The sequence below is a fragment of the Mus musculus genome, chromosome 8 (genome assembly GCF_000001635.26).
Source record: "Mus musculus strain C57BL/6J chromosome 8, GRCm38.p6 C57BL/6J".
Taxonomy (NCBI): domain Eukaryota; kingdom Metazoa; phylum Chordata; class Mammalia; order Rodentia; family Muridae; genus Mus; species Mus musculus.
The window spans coordinates 123,184,247-123,201,894 of NC_000074.6; the positions used below are offsets into that span (position 1 = coordinate 123,184,247).

The following is a 17,648-nucleotide window of genomic DNA, read 5'->3' on the forward strand; positions in this document are numbered from 1 at the left end:
TGGAGACAGAAGCATTGTCTATCTCAGAGGCTTCAGGCCAGCAGGTCAACAGTAGGAAGTGGCAGTGTCTGCGGTGCTGAAGACAGACAAGGAGGCCACACCTGTGCCTAGGAGGTCCCCTCAAGCTCGGGGCTTTATAATATAGGTGCATCAGACTTGCTCAATAAAACACATCAAAGATGGGGCTGGAGAGATGGCTCAGTTGGCTGCCCTTCCAGAGGTCCTGAGTTCAATTCCCAGCAACCACATGGTATCTTGTAACCATCTATTAATGGGATCTGATGCCCTCTTCTGGTGTGTCTGAAGGCAATGACAGTGTACCCATGTATACATAAACAATCAATAAATCTTGTAAAAAAAATATATCAGAGATAAAAAAAAAAAACAAGACTCGCAAGGTGATGGCAGGACTTTAGGGCAGCTCTGGGCTTCCCGGGCTGTTGGGTGCTTCTGACCTTAAGCACTGCTGTCTCCGCTCAACAGGCCTTGTGGGCCTTCCCCCAGAAGCCCCACTCAAGCAGATGGAAAGCCTTCTGCAGCCTCATTCCCAGAGGAGATGGGAACCTAAGACTTGTCCTGGTGTCATTTGCCGGGGACCATTTATGAGGGGCTCCTGATTTAGCAACTTGCTAAGATGTTTCCTCTCCAGGGACTTTCAGAAGGATTAGTGAGCTTTCCCGGGTATGAGTATTAACATGCCGAGTGCCCTGCATCCTGTGCCTTCCCAGCATCTCACTGTGTGAGGAGACTGAGCCTCCAGGCAGAACCTGACAACCCCTAAATGAGCTAAGGATTCGGGAGTCATCTGGGGACCCTGCGTGTAGCCAGAGTTAGCAGGGATCTCAAAGCTACGCAAATGTGTGATGTACCCATTTGCTGGGTCGTTATCCTGAGCCCTCAGCTCCCCCAGGACACAGGCCTTGCTAGCCACGCCTCCCTAGTCCTGGTCCACCCTTGGACCCACAAGAGTATGGTCTCCTAATAGTGGCAGCCTGCACTGGGTGGCTAAGGGAGAGTTAATTGGCTCCAAGGGGAGAATTAGGGTATGGTTTGTCCCTGTCTGTCTGTCCTTGTCTGTCTGGCCCTGTCTGTCTGTGTCCCACTCTCTCACCTATAGATTGGCCCCCCAGTCTGGCTCTCCGGCTTTTTCACTGTCTTTGTCCTCTCCTAAAACCTGGGATCTCAATGTCTATGACATCACTGGCTAAATAGGTTGTCGTCGTCCATACACAGGATGACTGAAGCTCTGAGAGGGAGCAGTCCACACACAGTTACACAGCCAGGCCTAAGGGTGGGCCAGAGCAGGGGCAGAGGGCCCTGTGTGCTCCTTCCTATTGTGCCCTTCCCTGACGACCGACCTGGCCTTTCCTTCTGTCTTACCACCGGGACCACCCTGCTGTCTGCTTCCACAGAATCTTAAAGCCACAGAGAAGCCCTGCCTCCCGCTTACAGAGAGGCACCAGACCCTCCCACAGTTTCGAAAGGCCTGTTGTTCTGCCAGAGAACATTCCAATCTGAGGTTGCTGTTGTTTCTCCTTATGGTGAGGATGGAGAGAGATCAACCCTCCTTGTTGGAACAATGGATCCAAGGGCTCCCAGGGGTGGGCCTAACAGTGCTGGCTCATTCCTGGGTTGGGGAACTGGCTGTCCCAACTGGGAAGCACGGGTCATTTTCACTTCAGTAATGAGGGGAGTGATAAGGGGACCGGTCAGAAGACGGAGGAAAATATGTGACTCCAGATCCCAAGGCCACCTCAGGATATTGAGCTCAGCAGAATAAACTCAAGAGTGTGTACATACTTTGAGACCACAGCCCAAACTCCTCTTGTGGCTCCCTAACTCTGTTAGCCTGGTAAATGTTAACTCATTCGACCTCTGCGCTGGAGAGCTCAGGTTACTGGCTATGGCCCCAAAGGCCTATCATTCCCCAGACGGCTGACCCAGAGACCCGGACCCCACCGGATGCTCTGCGTTACTGAGGGCTTGCGTGCCTTTCGGAGACGAGGAACAGCTGACATGTGTGATACATTAGTCCTGTCTGCTCTCCTTGGCACTCTGTGGAGCCCCGGGGAGTTTCCCTTTTAAAGAGGTGGCCCTTCAAAGCTGGAGGACTCAGGAGCAGGCTGTCCCGTCTCTCTGGGTGTCAGCCACAGGACTGAAGCCACATTGGCACCCCTGACCCGCGTGTGCTCGTGGTGAGTGTTGGGGTGCTGGGAAGTAGCAGTGGGTGGAGGCCAAGCCGTAATGAGGGACAGAAAGCCCTTTCCACTCCTGGGTAGAAAAGATCCTGAGAGCAGAGGAAACTTACGGATAGACCGCAAACAGGACCTCAATGTGGAGGATGTCGTCGTCGAGCAACACCTTGAAGGGAGAGGCTCTGTGAGGCGAGGGTGTTCAGATGATAGACACGGAGGGGCAGGCAGAAAAAAAGTGTTCCCTCTGGATGCCCAGTCTGGTGTGGGGGAGGGTGAAGATGAAGCTAAAAGCGGGACCCTGTTTTAATGCAGGCAGGGCATTGAAAGCTGGGGTGATAAATGAGAAAGATGACCCTGTGGGGTAGAAAACTAGGAGCTATGTGGGACTCATAGGCAGGGTGAGGGGAGATATGAAGAAGTCACACCTGGGGATGGACTGGAGGTGTCAGAAGGAAGAACTACTCTTCAGGTGGCCTGCAACGTCATATGGCACAGCCCCTGAGGAGCTAGGCTTTGGGGACAGAGGTCAGGGTGAAGGTTTGGCTGTTGGTCCTGAAAATCTAGAGGTCTGAGGGATCTCTGTGCAGATGTCAGCCTGGTATACAGTTGGGAGACAGACTGGTCTGCTGAGCCACTGGTGACCCAGTGACGTCCCCCTGGGGAAAAGGCATACGGATAGATGATGGGCAAGCTACTGCTCCATATAGCCTCGCCAGAAGCCCTCGCTGGGGGCTCTAGTTTCGAGACCCCACAAGTAGTCATATGAAACTGAAGGCAGCATTGTAGACACCCAAGAAGGCATAGAACTGGGTGGTACCCGAGTGGCTGGGCGCATCCACCCCCGGGCCACCGGTAAGTGTGGCAGGGGCCATATGGAGAGTGTATGTCCTGACAGATGATAGGCCTATGTGGACACATGTGTCTACAGTTGTCTGGGCATCTGAGTATCTGCTTAATATGTGTGGAAAAGTCCACATATGGATTCCAAAGCACATCCATGTGTTTGGAGCTCTTTGTTTGGGAATGCCCAAGTGTTTCTGTCCGTGGTGACCAGCGTGAGCATGTGGGACCCGGGCAGGTCCGTGTCTGCGTGGATCCCTCTGTACAGAGAGTCACGTTCAGATGTGGATATGTATGCTCATACATGTCTACATGTATGTACATGTCTACTGAAGATGGTGTTTATGAGGGAGTACCTGTGTAACATGTAGTGTGTAACGTGTAGATTTACAGGCATACATGTGGAGTATGTTCTTACTGTTCGGGGATGCCACCCAACCAGTGTGTTGAGATGTCCCTGTGTTTGGACATGCGCTGTGACTTGTGATTATGGAGGGCATGAGATCATAGGTCTGAGGTCTATGTGCTGCAGTGCAGTTGTCTCTACTGCCCCATGGATGGCTGGTGGCAGGACCAAGGTCAAATTAGCCCATTTGGGTCTCAAGTTACAAGAGGCTGCTTAGAGGCAGCCTCCTAAGGTCCCGTATCCCAAGGAGCCTTGGTAGAAGGATCTGTGATAAATTCCGGTTAGCGATTTATTCCCGGGTCTTCTGTGTCAGGACTTGGTAACTGCAGGCCCATTGAGGCACCCTGCTCAATGTAGCACATTTTTTAGGGGTTTGGAATATGGTTTACTGATTGCTCCATGGCATCCTCTCTGACTCTGGTTGGAGTTGAAGAACACTGTTTAGGTAGCATGTGTTTATTTTTACTGTGTTCTTTCTGCTTTTGGCAAGTAAGCGTGTTTTTCTAGTGAGTAACACCATCCTATACATAGAATAAAGGGATGTGGTTCAAGGCCAACTGTTAGTTTGAAAGCGATACTTGAGGCCAGTGTTGGGTATGGATCTCTTGAGAAGCAATCACCAAGGCAGGCAGAAAGCAGTGTCTGAAACACACACACACACACACACACACACACACACATCAAATAAAAATGTAAAAAGAAAAGCTGGCTGGCCCAATGAAGCCAGCCACCTGGCTTCTGACCTGGGGCTGTCTATGCACCTAGGCTGTTAACTGGTCCCTCAGTGGGGCCATGCCAACATCACACGGTATCAGGTGCACTCCAAAGGGAGCCCTGTGGAGAGTGTTTGCAAAGAGTTTGTAGGGAGGCTCCCTAACCCAGCAGAGATGTCACAGACAGCTGGGGTTGGCGTTGGTTGACAGTGGGATTCTGAAATGCCCTGGATGAGATTCGAGAGAGACAGAGAGAGAGAGAGAGACAGAGGGAGTCAGAGAGAACTATACCCTAGTCAAGGCAGGAGGAAGCCACTGAGAGACACCCCACCCCACCCCGAGGCAGAAGTCTTCCAGAACCAGGATAGCTTTTCTCAACAGTGCTCCTGGTTCACTTGGAGAACCTCGATGTTGGGGCAAGCTCTTGTTGCCTGTCAGTGCAATTTCCAGTCCCACACAGCCCTGCCCCGCCCTGCCCCACCCACTCAGCTGCTGCCTCTCTACTCTTAAACATCAGGTAGAGGAGCAACGGGGATTGCTGGTCAAGGGACACTGTCAGTGCCGTGGAAAGTCCGGAAATGGGAAAACAGAGGCTGGAGTCCATTCAGCGAACCAAAGGGAACAAAAGAAAATAGTGTCGCTGCAGAGGGAAGTGGCTTTCGCAAGCAAAGCTGAGTGCCAAGGGGAGAACAAGAAGCCAGTCTTGGGAAGCTGAATATATAATTTCTGAGATACAACATGAAGACAAAGAGAGGAAGTCACCCAGGGACATAGAAAAAGAAAACACACACACAAATGCATGCATGCACACACACACATACACACACAAATGCATGCAGACACATAAACGCATGGACACACATACACACACACACACACACACACACACGAAACGCACACACACATACACGCACACCTGAAATGAGGCAGGGCATGGGGTGTGAGCCTAGGTAGGAGGATTGAAAGTTCAAGGCCAGCCTAGGCACCCCTCAAAATGAAAAGTAGGGTGTGGCGAGATAGTTCAGAGGTAAAATACTTGCCACAGAGGCATGAATTGAGTACATGAGTTTGTTCCCTGATGCTCATGTAAAAAAGCTGGGGCGGGGGGGGGCTGGTGTGATCGCTCAATGGTTAAGAGTGCTGACTGCTCTTCCTGAGTTCAAATCCCAGCAACCACATGGTGGCTCACAACCATCTGTAATGAGATCTGATGCCCTCTTCTGGAGTGTCTGAAGAGAGCTACAGTGTACTTACATATAATAAATAAATAAATCTTAAAAAAAAAAAAAAAGCTGTATGGGAGAGACAGAGACAGGCAGATCCCCGGAGCTCTTGGGCCAGCCAACCTAGCCAAATCCGTAAATCCCGGTTCCCAAAGAGAGATCCTGTCTCCCAAACCCTGTTCCCGAGAAGCACTATCAAAGGCGGTCCTCTAGCTTAGCGTGCACAAAGCCAGAGTCCAATCCCACACATTCCAAAGACAAAGTAGCCGTGTGGGCTAGCCCACTTACAAACAAGCACACTTCCACCTACACATAGACACACCCGCAAGATAAGTGAAGAGGGCGGGGACGGGCAGAGGGGGCACACGAGAACAAAGCGTCACATATGTATGTATGAAAGTGTCCATAAGACAGGGAGCTAGAGATGTACCTGAACTGGCAGAGTCTTCTCTAGCGTTCACGAGGCGCCAGGGCTCTAGTCTATCTTCCACATATAATTAGGTGTGCCCCACACCAGGCAGTAGGAGGCCAGAAGATCACAAGTTCAGGGTTACACTCAGCTAGTAAATTGGAGGATGCAGGAGACCCTGCCTTTAGAAATGGGAAAACAAACAAACAAACAAACAAAAAGCCCTCTCCAGGCAGTGGTGGCACATGCCTTTAATCCCAGCACTTAGAGGCAGAGAGGCAGGCGGATTTCTGAGTTCGAGGCCAGCTGGGCTACACAGAGAAACCCTGCCTCAAAAAAACAAAAACAAAAACAACAACAACAACAAAAAGAACTCAATGACAAACATGTAATTCACTGAGAAATCACAGAACTGATATCAGGAGGAGGCTACCACTCCCCAGAAAAGAAAAAAACATGCCGTCTGCAAAGGACTGGGGTAACAAAATATTATGATTTTATTATTATTTATATGCGGCTGACCCGACGACGACGTTCCTATCAACAGCTCAAGTGAGACAGACTTTGGAGCCTTCAAGCTCATGGGGAAATGGTTTACAACCCAGAACTGCACATCCAGCAAACCGTTGACCTGGTCTGAAAGCTGAATAGACATAATGCAGGCTTGCAAAAGCTCAGAAATGTGGTCCCTGCACACCCACTGCCAGAGGCTGTTGTGAAGACCTGTCCTAATCAAGTACGAGGCTAAGCCAAAACGGAGGAACAGTTAAAGCACAGATAATAAGTGGAAGCCGTAGGCTCCAAGCTGGCAGCTAGGGATCCTGGAGGAGGCGAAGCCAGATGAGAGCGCTTGGGAGGGAGGAGGCTGTGGTGTGAGGAGCCTGAAAGACCGGGAGAGTGTGGGAGCGCCACCCAGTGGGAGGACCTGGGCCAATCAAAAGTTCAGAACAAACGGGAAGACACTGCTTTTTTTTTTTTTGGTTTTTCGAGTCAGGGTTTCTCTGTGTAGCCCTGGCTGTCCTGGAACTCACTCTGTAGACCAAGCTGGCCTCAAACTCAGAAATCCACCTGCCTCTGTCTCCCGAGTGCTGGGATTAAAGGCGTGTGCCACCATGCCCGACTAAGACACAGCTTTTAAAGACAAAGGTTTTACTCTGCAGCCTAGGCTAGCCTCAAATGTGCCACTGTCCGACCTCAGCCTCCCAAGTGCAGGATTATAGAAGTTCTATGTATGAGCAAGTCAGTGTCTCGCCCTCTCCCAAAGGCTCAGTTCTGAGTCCTCTGACTCAGTGGTTCCCAGCATGTGGGTCAAACGACCCTTTCACGGGGGTCACGTATCAGATATCCTGCACACCAGGTATGTACAATACGATTCATCACAGCAGCAAAACTACAGTTAGGAAGTAGCAATGAAAATAGTTTTATGGTTGGGAGTCACCACACCATGAAGAACTGTATTTAAAGGGTCCCAGCATTAGGAAGGTTGGCTTTTTCTACTTAAGAAAAGAAGGCGACACAAGGACTTCTCAATTTTGAGAAATGTGAGCAGCTCATAAAATCCCAGATCGACCTACCTACAGTTGATGAAGCGGGATTCGAACCGGGAGCTCCAAGGCACACTATTCTGTTGTGTCCGGCCAGCAGACCACAACCTGGGTTCTAGCCTGGAAAGGCATTTTGGAAACCTGGAAGAGAAGAGGGGCTAGGTGGCGAGAGAAAAGAATGTAGCCAAGACAGTTACTCTGATCAAGGCTCAAATTTTATTGTTGCGACACTAGTTATGAAGGAAGGGGGAGGGGACCCGATTCCCGCCGAATAATCTCTGGTCCAGTAGAAAGGTGCACGTGTGTGGCTCCGCAGGTTCCAGCAGTGGGCGTGGCAGAACGAATGAGCAGGAAGCTCCACCCCTGAGCAAGCAGGTTTCAGGCTAGGGGAGGGGAGACTACACTATTCTGCTTTTGTGCTTTCCACATCTGAAGCAGGAGTGGAGCTCTAGCTTGATGCAGTCTAGGCAAAGGCTGCAATACTGAGCGCCAATCCCCAGCTCCTTTAGGGCTTTCCAACCAGCACAGAGATGACCGGAGACATTTGAAAAGCAGTTTTCAACAATCCGAGCTGGGCGTGGTGGTGTGCTTATACAATCCTGGTACTTGGATCGCATGAGTAAGAGTTCAAGGCCAAGCTGGGCAGTGGTGGTGCATACCTTTGATCCCAAGCACCCAGGAGGCAGAGCCCCCGAGTTCAAGGCCAGCCTGGTCCACGAAATAAAGTTCCAAGATTACACTGAGAAATCCTGTACAAAAAAAAAAAATGCAAAATTGCAAACAAGCAAAATAAATATCCCAAGAGAAATGATAAGAAGAGAGAACAGGCCGGGTGTGTGTGGTAGTGCACACCTTTAATCCCAGCACTTGGGAGGCAGAGGCAGGTGGATTTCTGAGTTTGAGGCCAGCTTGGTCTACAGAGTGAGTTCCAGGACAGCCAGGGCTACACAGAGAAACCCTGTCTCGAAAAAAAAAAGAAGAAGAAGAAGAAGAGAGAACAGATGAACCCAGCGGGTGCTGCTCCTAAGGGGATGTTGTGGAACATGATTTAGGCACTAAGGATTCTGGGAGGGAATTACATAAGGCTGCTAAACAAGGAGAGAAAGCGCTACCAAAGGAGTAACAAAGAAATAATTGTTATGTCTAATTGAAGGGGTTGAGGAAGGATACCGATTTAAAAACTGTAGTGAAAGCAGCAGGGTGGGGACTGGAGAGATGGCTCAGTGGTTAAGAGCACTGACTGCTCTTCCCAACTGTAACGAGATCTGACGCCCTCTTTTGGAGTGCCTGAAGATAGCTACAGTGTACTTACATATAATAAATAAATTAATTAAAAAAAAAAAGCAGCAGGGTGTGGCGGCCATGCCTGTAAACCCAGATCTTGGGGGGGGGGGGTGGGCAGCAGCAAAGACAGCAGGATTACCACAAATTCCAGTCCAGCCTGGGTTACAATGGGTTGCAATATCTCAGACACATCCTACCCAGAAGTGACAAGTTCTTTCCTGTCACACACCCACCCGCCTTAAAACACAGACACAGAGCACTGCAAACCCAACCCAGGGAAAATGGCAGCTGACAGAGTAGAGCAGGAGGCCTTCGTGGCCATCTTGTCTACAACAGTGGGTCACAGGGTTGAGTGTGTATGGTCACCTGACCCAGATACCACAGAGCTACAAGGACAGTGTCTCTTCCTGGGACTCAGGATTCTTGGGGCTTCTTTGCCAGGCACAATGGGAGCTGGGAAGATGACATATAAGATATGCTGACGGCTGCTACCTGACCCAGCCTCCCCAGCAATCATTGATGTGCTCTCAGCAGGGGGGGACCTCAGGCTGGGGGGGGGGGGGCTCAGACATCTGCCAAGGAAATACAGCTGACTAAGACCTTTCCTTTCTGGATCAGAAGGAAAAAGAGGCCTTGGTGCCTGGAGGCGGATAGGCACAGGGAGGACCTTTATTTATTTTATTTTTTTATTTCTTTTCTTTTTTTTTTTTTTTTTTTCCGAGGCAGAGTTTCTCTGTATAGCCCTGAGGCCTTGAACTCAGAAATCCACCTGCCTCTGCCTCCCAAGTGCTGGGATTAAAGGTATGTGCCACCACTGCCCAGCTAGGAGGACCCTTATTAGATGTTATAAAGGTACCAAGCCTCCAGGGGCAGATGCACCAGCAAGCCAGATGATAAGCAAACTGCTTTGCGCTAGCCCCTTCTGAGTCTGTCTTGGGGTCTAGAATGCCAGTTTCTTCCTAAGCTTCTACCTGGCCAACACAGCAACGCCCAGTGTGGTATCATCTGCGCTGCCTATCCTGAAAGGGAATGGAGTAGTTACTCATTGAACACTGGAAGTTGTAAACTGGACTCCGTCTTAATTACCCGGACCAAAGGCCTCTGTCCTTTCTCCTGATCAGGCACAGCAGCTCCATCTGGCCCTTAGACATTTTTTTCTGTTCTGTGCATAGGCACGGAGGTGCCAAAGCCGCTGTGGAAGCAGATCCCTGGGGACCTTGAAATGGTGATCATCTGGTGGTTCTGGTCTCTGCTGGCCATCTGTGCTTCGGACTCATTCCGGGACCAGGCAGTGGCTATCATGAGAACCACACCGGTCATCGACGGGTGAGTGGGTGACCCCCTATCGAGATGCCCGCAAGGGTCAGGGGCTTCCAGACCCCGGGGGGGGGGGACCTTTCCACCTGCTCAACCATGGATCCTGTCTTCTTCTGGCCTCAGCTTCTCAGTGGAGTATCTTAGGACCCACACAGTTTCAGCAAAAGAGAGTGTAAGAGGGACAGGAAAGTGTCCTGGTCCCTAGATCCCAGGGTTCATGAAGGTCAGAGTTTGGCTTTGTCTGGGGGATTCTGAGGTTTCCCGACTCTCTAGCCATATGTCTGAGGGAGGGATCCAAGTCCCCTCCCTGGATCCCAGCTGACAAGCTGAGGTGAGGGTGGCTTTACACCAGGAATGTCCTCTTGAGCATCCTCCAGGCTCCCTTCCAAGTGTCCCATTGCCTCTCTCATTTCTTCGTGGAGGTCACACAGCATGTGGGAGTACGGTGCATGGCCATTCCAAAGTGTCCCATCCCTCTGACGTCACTGGAATACCTGAAGACCTCTTGCCAGCTCCTTACCACGCAGCGGCCAGAGCATGGTCACTCTACAGCTAGCTAACTGTCCCTTCCTCCTATCCTGCAGGCCAATCACTTGCCCATTGGGTCATCCCTCCAATGGCCCTTCCACCAGCACCCTTGATCCCTGAGGCATACAGACTCTAGGGCCACCTTTAGACCTGGCAGAGATGGCTTTGCTTCTTCGGGAGAAAGGAATCCCATTTTGTCTTCCCATGGAGAGAGAAGAGGAGAGAGGTGGGCAGGGTGGCTCCAAGTATGGCAGGGGGCTCCTGAGGTATCTGGGACCTCTTTCAAGTGTTCCACCCCTCCCCAGCACCTACAGTGGGGATGAGTTTCCTAGACAGGCTGTAAGTGTCCTCAGACTAAAGATTAAAGTCCTTTCCCTGGAAGCTGCCTAGCCCTGCCATAGAGAGCTGGAGAGGCTGCCTCAGCCAGCCCAAACCTGTGCCTTTATCCATTCAGTAAGTGTATCATGAGAAATCTGCGCCAGGTACAGAGTGGGTGGGGCCAGAGAGGGAGGACAATCCATCCTGCCCATTCCGTGGCCGCCTTCTGAGAAGCTTGTATCCCCTTGTTGAGCGATGGATTGAGCACCGGCCTTAGGGAGGGGCCATTCCCTGAGCTTTCCAAGGGAACTTCCTGGACTGACTGGCTTTGGAATAGCTGTGACTGGGAGTGGATGGTGTTAGAGTGAAGCAGAGCTGATGGGTGGCAGGTGACTTAGAACATGGATGTCACACACCCGAGTCAATTAGCACATGATGCTGGGTGTCCTTGCTTCCACTTTGTAACCCCATGACTTGGGAGGCTGAGGCTAAAGGGTCACTGAAGGCTTGAGGCCATCCTGGATCTCATAATGACGTCATGCTCCATCTAGGATAATGGAAAGGCCCTGTTTGAAAATAGAAATGACTCCAGCCACAGTGGTACAGGCCTTAAATCCCAGCACCTGAGAAGCTGAGGCAGGTGGGTCTCTTTGAGTTTGAGGCCAGCCTGGTATACAGAGTGAGTTTCAAGACAGTCAGAGCCACATAGTGAGATCATGTCTCAAAAAAACAAAAAACAAAAAATCACAAACACAAGCCAGGGGTTGGAGAGTGGGCCCAGTGATTAAGAGTAGTTGTTGCTCTTGGAGAGGACCAGGGCTGGTTGTTCTTCTTCTTTTTTGGGGTTTGTTTTTTTTTTTTTTTTTTTTTTGGTTTTTCAAGACGAGATTTCTCAGTGTAGCCCTGGCTGTTCTGGAACTCACTCTTAGACCAGGCTGGCCTCAAACTCACAGAGATCCACCTGCCTCTGCCTCCCAAGTGCTGGGTTTAAAGGTGTGCACCACCCCTGCCCAACTCAGGGTTCAGTTCCTAATATCCACATAGTAGCTTACAGCCATCTATAAATTCAGTTCTGGGGAAATCCAATGCTGTCTTTTTTTTTTTTTTTTTTTTTTTTTTTTTTTTGATTTTCGAGACAGGGTTTCTCTGTGTAGCCCTGGATGTCCTGGAACTCACTTTGTATACCAGGCTGGCCTCGAACTCAGAAATCTGCCTGCCTCTGCCCCCCAGTGCTGGGATTAAAGGCGTGCACCACCACACCCGGCGTAATGCTGTCTTATCTCTGTGGGCACAAGGCACACACATGGTACACATATATATGTGTAGGCAAAAAATAAAATACACACATAAAATTAGATGAATAAATCTAAAAAAAAAAGCACACAAAACAGGTTGGGTAGGGTGATATGAACCTGTATCATGGGGAAGGCAGAGGCTGGCAGATCACAGCAAATTTTAGGCCAGTTTGAGCTACATAGAGAGTTTTAGGCCATCCAGAGCTGCATAGTAAGACCCTGTCTCAAAAGAAGCTAACTCTTAAAACAAAAACAAACAACAACAAAACTATGTGTTTCACAGTGACATTTGGGAAAGGGGCTGTGGACCTCCAGGGGCTCTAGGATATTGCCTAGTGTCTTAGTGAGGGTTTTACTGTTGTGAACAGACACCATGACCAAGGCAAGTATTTTTGTTTAAAGATTTATTTACTTATTTATTTTATGTGAGCACACTGTAGCTGTCTTCAGACACACCAGAAGAGGGCATCAGATCTCATTACAGATGGTTGTGAGCCACCGTGTGGTTGCTGGGAATTGAACTCAGGACCTCTGGAAGAGCAGTCAGTGCTCTTAACTGCTGAGCCATCTCTCCAGCCCCCAAGACAAGTATTATAAAGGACAACATATATTTGGGGCTGGTTTACAGGTTCAGAGATTCAGTCCATTATCATCAAGGCAGGAACATGGCAGCATCCAGGTGGGCATGGTGCAAGAGGAGCGGAGAGTTCTACATCTTCATCTGAAGGCTGCTAGTGGAAGACTGACTTCCAAGCAATTCAGATAAGGGTTTTATAGCCAACACTCACACTTTATAGTGACACACCCACTCCAACAAGGCCACACCTACTCCAACAAGGCTACACCTACTCCAACAAGGCCACACCCACTCCAACAAGGCCACACCTACTCCAACAAGGCCACACCTACTCCAACAAGGCCACACCCACTCCAACAAGGCTACACCCACTCCAACAGGGCCACACCTCCTAATCGTGCCACTCCCTGGGCGGAGCATATAGAAACCATCATACCTAGTGACACATAGCCGTCCTGTTTTTATAGAAGCTGGCAACAGATATAAAATCACCTAACGATGCATCTTGGTGGGCAGATCCAAATGACTACTGTTAAGTAACTTATTCACCTTAATAATTCACTCTCCCCGGAAGATGCCCCATGTCGATTAGAGACCGAAAGTGGGACAAAGCCAGAGCTTGGGAAGGGAGACGGTCTCTGCTCACCTTACAGGGCCCTTGAGCCCCTCTTAACACAACTGCAGCCACGAGAAGGGTGGCACACCGGCCTCCTCAGCAGTCCTGAGCATACAAATCAGCAGAGTGAAGATCCCAGGCAATAGTTCTGATGGCCTGAGCCTAGAGTCTTAGAATAAGCCTGCACTGGGTGCTCCTGGAGCGTCTGCTGGAGCCCAGTGACAGGTCAGGCTCTGTAGCAGCATAAGCAGGGGTGATAAATACATAAATCGATGAATGAATGAATGAATGAATGAATGCCCTCCTGCTAGCTGCTGCTAACTCAGGGGCTAGCTCCTGGAACTCTCCTTCCTCAGGGGATCAAAGCCCTTTGGAGTCAGATGAACTGGCCAGAGGTGAGCCTGGGTCTGCCTTAGGAGTAGAGACAAAGAAGAGTCTGAGTTTTCAGAGGGGTAGAAGCCTACAGGCCATGGCTTTCCCTTCAAGAGGCAAACTTAAGTCTTTGAACCGAAAATGTCATATTCCTGTTTGGTACCTGCAAGGACTGCCCGCCTCAGGAGGTTTTGCAGCAGAGCAGGGACCTGCCCTTTCCTCCCGCCTGGCGGCGTTGGGGGGCATAAGAAGACATACCTAGGGCTGGAGAGATGGCCCTGACTGCTCTTCCGAAGGTCCTGAGTTCAATCCCAGCAACCACATGGTGGCTCACAACCACCCGTTAAGAAATACGACACCCTCTTCTGGTGTGTCTAAAGAGAGCTACGGTGTACTTATTTATAATAAATAAATCTTTGGGCTGGAGTGAGCAGGGACTGAGGGAGCAGGGCTGACCGAAGCAAGCAGAAGTCCCAAATTCAATTCCCAACAACCACATGAAAGTTCACAACCATCTGTACAGCTACAGTGTGCTCATATGCACAACATAAGATAAATAAATCTTTAGGAAAAAAAAAAGAAGAAGAAGAAGGCGGCATACCTAGCCATACTCAGCTTGTGGTCACTTGGCCTGGGGTGCAACTAGGAATTTCACCTGTGTGCAGGTGTGTTCTAGTTAGAGGTAGTCCACCTCTGAGGCCTGAATGTTAGCCTTGAGCTGTGGGAGTCTGAAGTGGAGAAGGACAGCCTGCAAGCCAGCTAGTTGAGAAGCCTACAGGTCCAAGCAGACTTCCTAATCCACCTTGGACCCCTCCTCGCTTCCCCCTCAGGCACAACGACTTGCCTTGGCAACTGCTAAATTTGTTCAACAACCAGCTGCTGAGACCAGATGCTGACTTGAACAAGCTAGCCCAAACACACACCAACATCCCCAAGCTGAAGGCTGGCTTTGTCGGAGGCCAGGTACATCCTCTAGTCTCCTGTGTGCTGCTCTGGGATCTTCCCTGTGTTCTCTATGGGACTGGTTAGATATGGCCTGCCTTAGAGAAGCAAGCCCCAGAGATCCCAGGGATTCCAGGAGGGCAAGAGAACAGACCCCTTGTACACTGGGGTCAAATGTCAGTGGTCTGGGCTGTCAGCTCTTCCCCTCGACCCCCCCAGTTCTGGTCCGCATACATGCCTTGTGACACCCAAAACAAAGATGCCGTGAAGAGAATACTGGAACAGATGGATGTGATACACCGCATGTGCCAGCTCTATCCTGAGACCTTCATGTGTGTTACCAATAGTTCAGGTAGTGTCCCACCAAGGCTCTGATGTCCTCCTGCCTGCCAGACCTGGTCTTTAGTAGAGGGTGGGAGCTTTGAAGCCTGAAGGTTTCGTGCCAACCCCCTGCTCTGTTTTCTGTAGACATCCTACAGGCTTTCCGGAGGGGGAAAGTGGCCAGTCTGATCGGCGTGGAAGGCGGCCACTTAATTGACAGCAGCCTTGGTGTCCTGCGGACACTCTACCATCTGGGCATGCGGTATCTGACCCTCACCCACAATTGCAACACGCCCTGGTAAGGAGTCCCTGTGAAAACCCTGTGATAGGGTCAGAAAAGGAAACCAATGCCCTCTATTATGACCAGATCCCTGGCCTCTCCTGAGCTCCAGACCAGGCCCTGTTCTCTGGACGGGTGAGGGTGGGTTGAGACCACTGCCCTGTTCCCTAGACACATGTGTGTATCTCTCTTCAGGGCCGACAACTGGCTTGTGGACAGAGGAGATGATGAGGCTGAGAGCCATGGACTGTCACCCTTTGGGAAGGTGAGGGGAAAGGATGGGGCAGAGTGTCACACCTCAATGGACTTTAGTTTCCCCCTCAGTTTCATGGAGCTAACAGTGCTTGTTTCCAGGGTAGAGTCTGCTGGAACCCTTGAGCATTCAGGCTGCTGAATCCTGGGTACCCTACAACTTCCAGCCACTTAAAGCACAGCTAACACCTAGGGCTGCTTTTCCCGCGTGCCAGATTCAGCGTATCTGTGACGTGTACCCAACCCTATCCCCTGCCCCCAGCGCCTGCTGAACGAGATGAACCGCTTGGGTGTCATGATTGACCTGTCCCACGTGTCTGTGGCCACCATGAAGGACGCTTTGCAGATCTCCAGGGCACCAGTCATCTTCAGCCACTCCTCTGCCTACAGCCTGTGTCCACACAGGCGGAATGTGCCCGATGACGTACTGCAGCTGGTGGTAAGGAATTGAGACGTGAAGGGGAATCCCCCCTTGCCTCCTGGGGGTCCTCTCTAACTTTCACCCCCAACACCCCCCCCCCCGAGCAGAAGAACACAAGTAGTCTGGTGATGGTGAACTTCTTCAGCAACTTTGTGTCCTGTTCAGACAGCGCCACCTTGCCCCAAGTGGCTGGTAAGTGGGTAGGACCACACAGTGGCAAAGTAAGGGATGGCCTCGCTTAGGACTCACACCTCTTACTCCCTACAGACCACCTGGACCACATCAAGAAGGTGGCAGGCGCTGGGGCTGTGGGCCTTGGAGGAGATTATGATGGTGTTACTATGTAAGAGTGACATCTTGTTTGTTTGTTTAATTTTGATGGCGTTATGATCCTATTTATGTGTCCCGATGGGACAGGGGAGGGAGAACGTGTCCTGAGTACAGTGCAGGACATTTTGCTGCAAGGCTGCTCTTTGGGTCTTCATGGACCGGGAGACTGGCCCATCTGCAAAGCCCATTCCTCTTGGTCTTGGCCTAGGCTTCCTGTGGGACTGGAGGATGTTTCTAAGTACCCAGACCTGATAGCTGAGCTTCTCAGGAGGAACTGGACAGAGACCGAGGTCAGAGGTTTGCTAGCTGACAACCTGATTCGGGTCTTCTCTGAAGTGGAACTGGTGAGGAGAGAGTGGCTGTCCCTCCCTCCCCCCTCCCCCAAACACACACACACACACACACACACACACACACACACACACACACAGGGCAGACTGCCTAACTTGGCTCTGTCTCCAGGTAAGCAATAACATGCAGTCTCCTGAGGAAGTCCCTATCACCCTGAAAGAGCTGGACGGCTCCTGCAGGACATACTATGGCTACTCTCAAGCTCACAGCATCCACTTGCAGACAGGAGCCCTGGTGGCCTCTCTGGCTTCCCTGCTCTTCCGTCTCCATCTTCTGTGACATCCAAAGGACCGGAACCTCCTCCAGTGCTCTCTGAGCTCAGGGAAGACTGGACAAGCCCAGAGTCCCTGTTGTCCGTGCAGAACCACACCCTTTCCTGAATAAGCAGCAGGCTTACCTGGGGACAGCTCAAGACACAGGCATGCAATAAACGCAATGAGCCTTAGTGCTGAGTGGGCACGCTGTATCTCAGCCCTGGGAGATTCTTCTGAGCCTCTGGAGAGCAGATGCTGAGAACGGCCCTGTGTGAACAGGATGTGGGAGCACCTGAGTTCTTGGAGGGGAGGACTAGAAGGGACCCAGAAGTTAGCAAAGGGTCTCACGTAAGCACTGGCTAGTTTGAAAAATCATGGTCCACATTTAAGTGGCTACCTTCCCCCCTCACTGTGCATGTACCACATGCACATGAACCCCTCCTCCCCCCTTACACATGTACTCATGTGCACACAGGCACATATAGATATTCAGATGCATTATACATATCATACACGGGCACATGTATTCTGACGCATACCATATGAGAGTCACACATATCTCTCTGGGTTCTGTAATTCAGATTACATAGGTAATGGGTAACCTCGATCTGGTCCAGCCTTGGCGGGTGGGATCCAGGTAGAATGGGTGCCGGGGATGATCACACAGCTAACTGCGGGTCTTTCCTGAATCACAGGGCAGAGGTGGTCTCCTATGTTACCTAGCATGGTTGAGGATGAGTCTTGTGAATAAACTTATGAGGGACAGCGTTCACCTGAATGGCCAATGACCCCTTTGTGGTTCATGCTGCTGAGATGCTCCTCATGGACACGGGCAAGGTCTCCTTTGTCGAGAGCCTGTC

The 17,648-nt window shown here is 50.8% G+C and overlaps 1 protein-coding gene across 2 annotated transcripts; it reads left to right on the forward strand.

Moving 5' to 3' along the window:
• The first annotated feature begins 1,988 nt into the window (after positions 1-1,988).
• On the forward strand, positions 1,989-17,566 carry Dpep1 (dipeptidase 1). 2 transcript variants are annotated; one of them, NM_007876.2, is made up of 11 exons: positions 1,989-2,195; positions 9,787-9,940; positions 14,468-14,600; positions 14,799-14,931; positions 15,048-15,198; positions 15,376-15,445; positions 15,695-15,871; positions 15,961-16,045; positions 16,121-16,196; positions 16,392-16,527; positions 16,646-17,566. In NM_007876.2, the coding sequence occupies exons 2-11, from the start codon at positions 9,837-9,839 to the stop codon at positions 16,811-16,813; spliced, it is 1,233 nt and encodes a 410-aa protein (NP_031902.2). In that variant the 5' UTR covers positions 1,989-2,195; positions 9,787-9,836; the 3' UTR covers positions 16,814-17,566. The 2 variants fall into 2 exon arrangements, with proteins under 2 accessions (NP_031902.2, XP_017168047.1); XM_017312558.1 differs by lacking the exon at positions 1,989-2,195 and having other exon boundaries at positions 9,697-9,940.
• The last annotated feature ends 82 nt before the right edge of the window (positions 17,567-17,648 follow it).

Bases quoted from the DNA above. Each gene is read 5' to 3' on its own strand.
- Dpep1 (NM_007876.2), top strand. From the start codon at position 9,837: ATGGTGATCATCTGGTGGTTCTGGTCTCTGCTGGCCATCTGTGCTTCG. The intron at 15,446-15,694 runs GTGAGGGGAAAG...CCCTGCCCCCAG, and splicing joins GACTGTCACCCTTTGGGAAG to CGCCTGCTGAACGAGATGAA. The intron at 15,872-15,960 runs GTAAGGAATTGA...CCCCCCGAGCAG, and splicing joins ATGACGTACTGCAGCTGGTG to AAGAACACAAGTAGTCTGGT.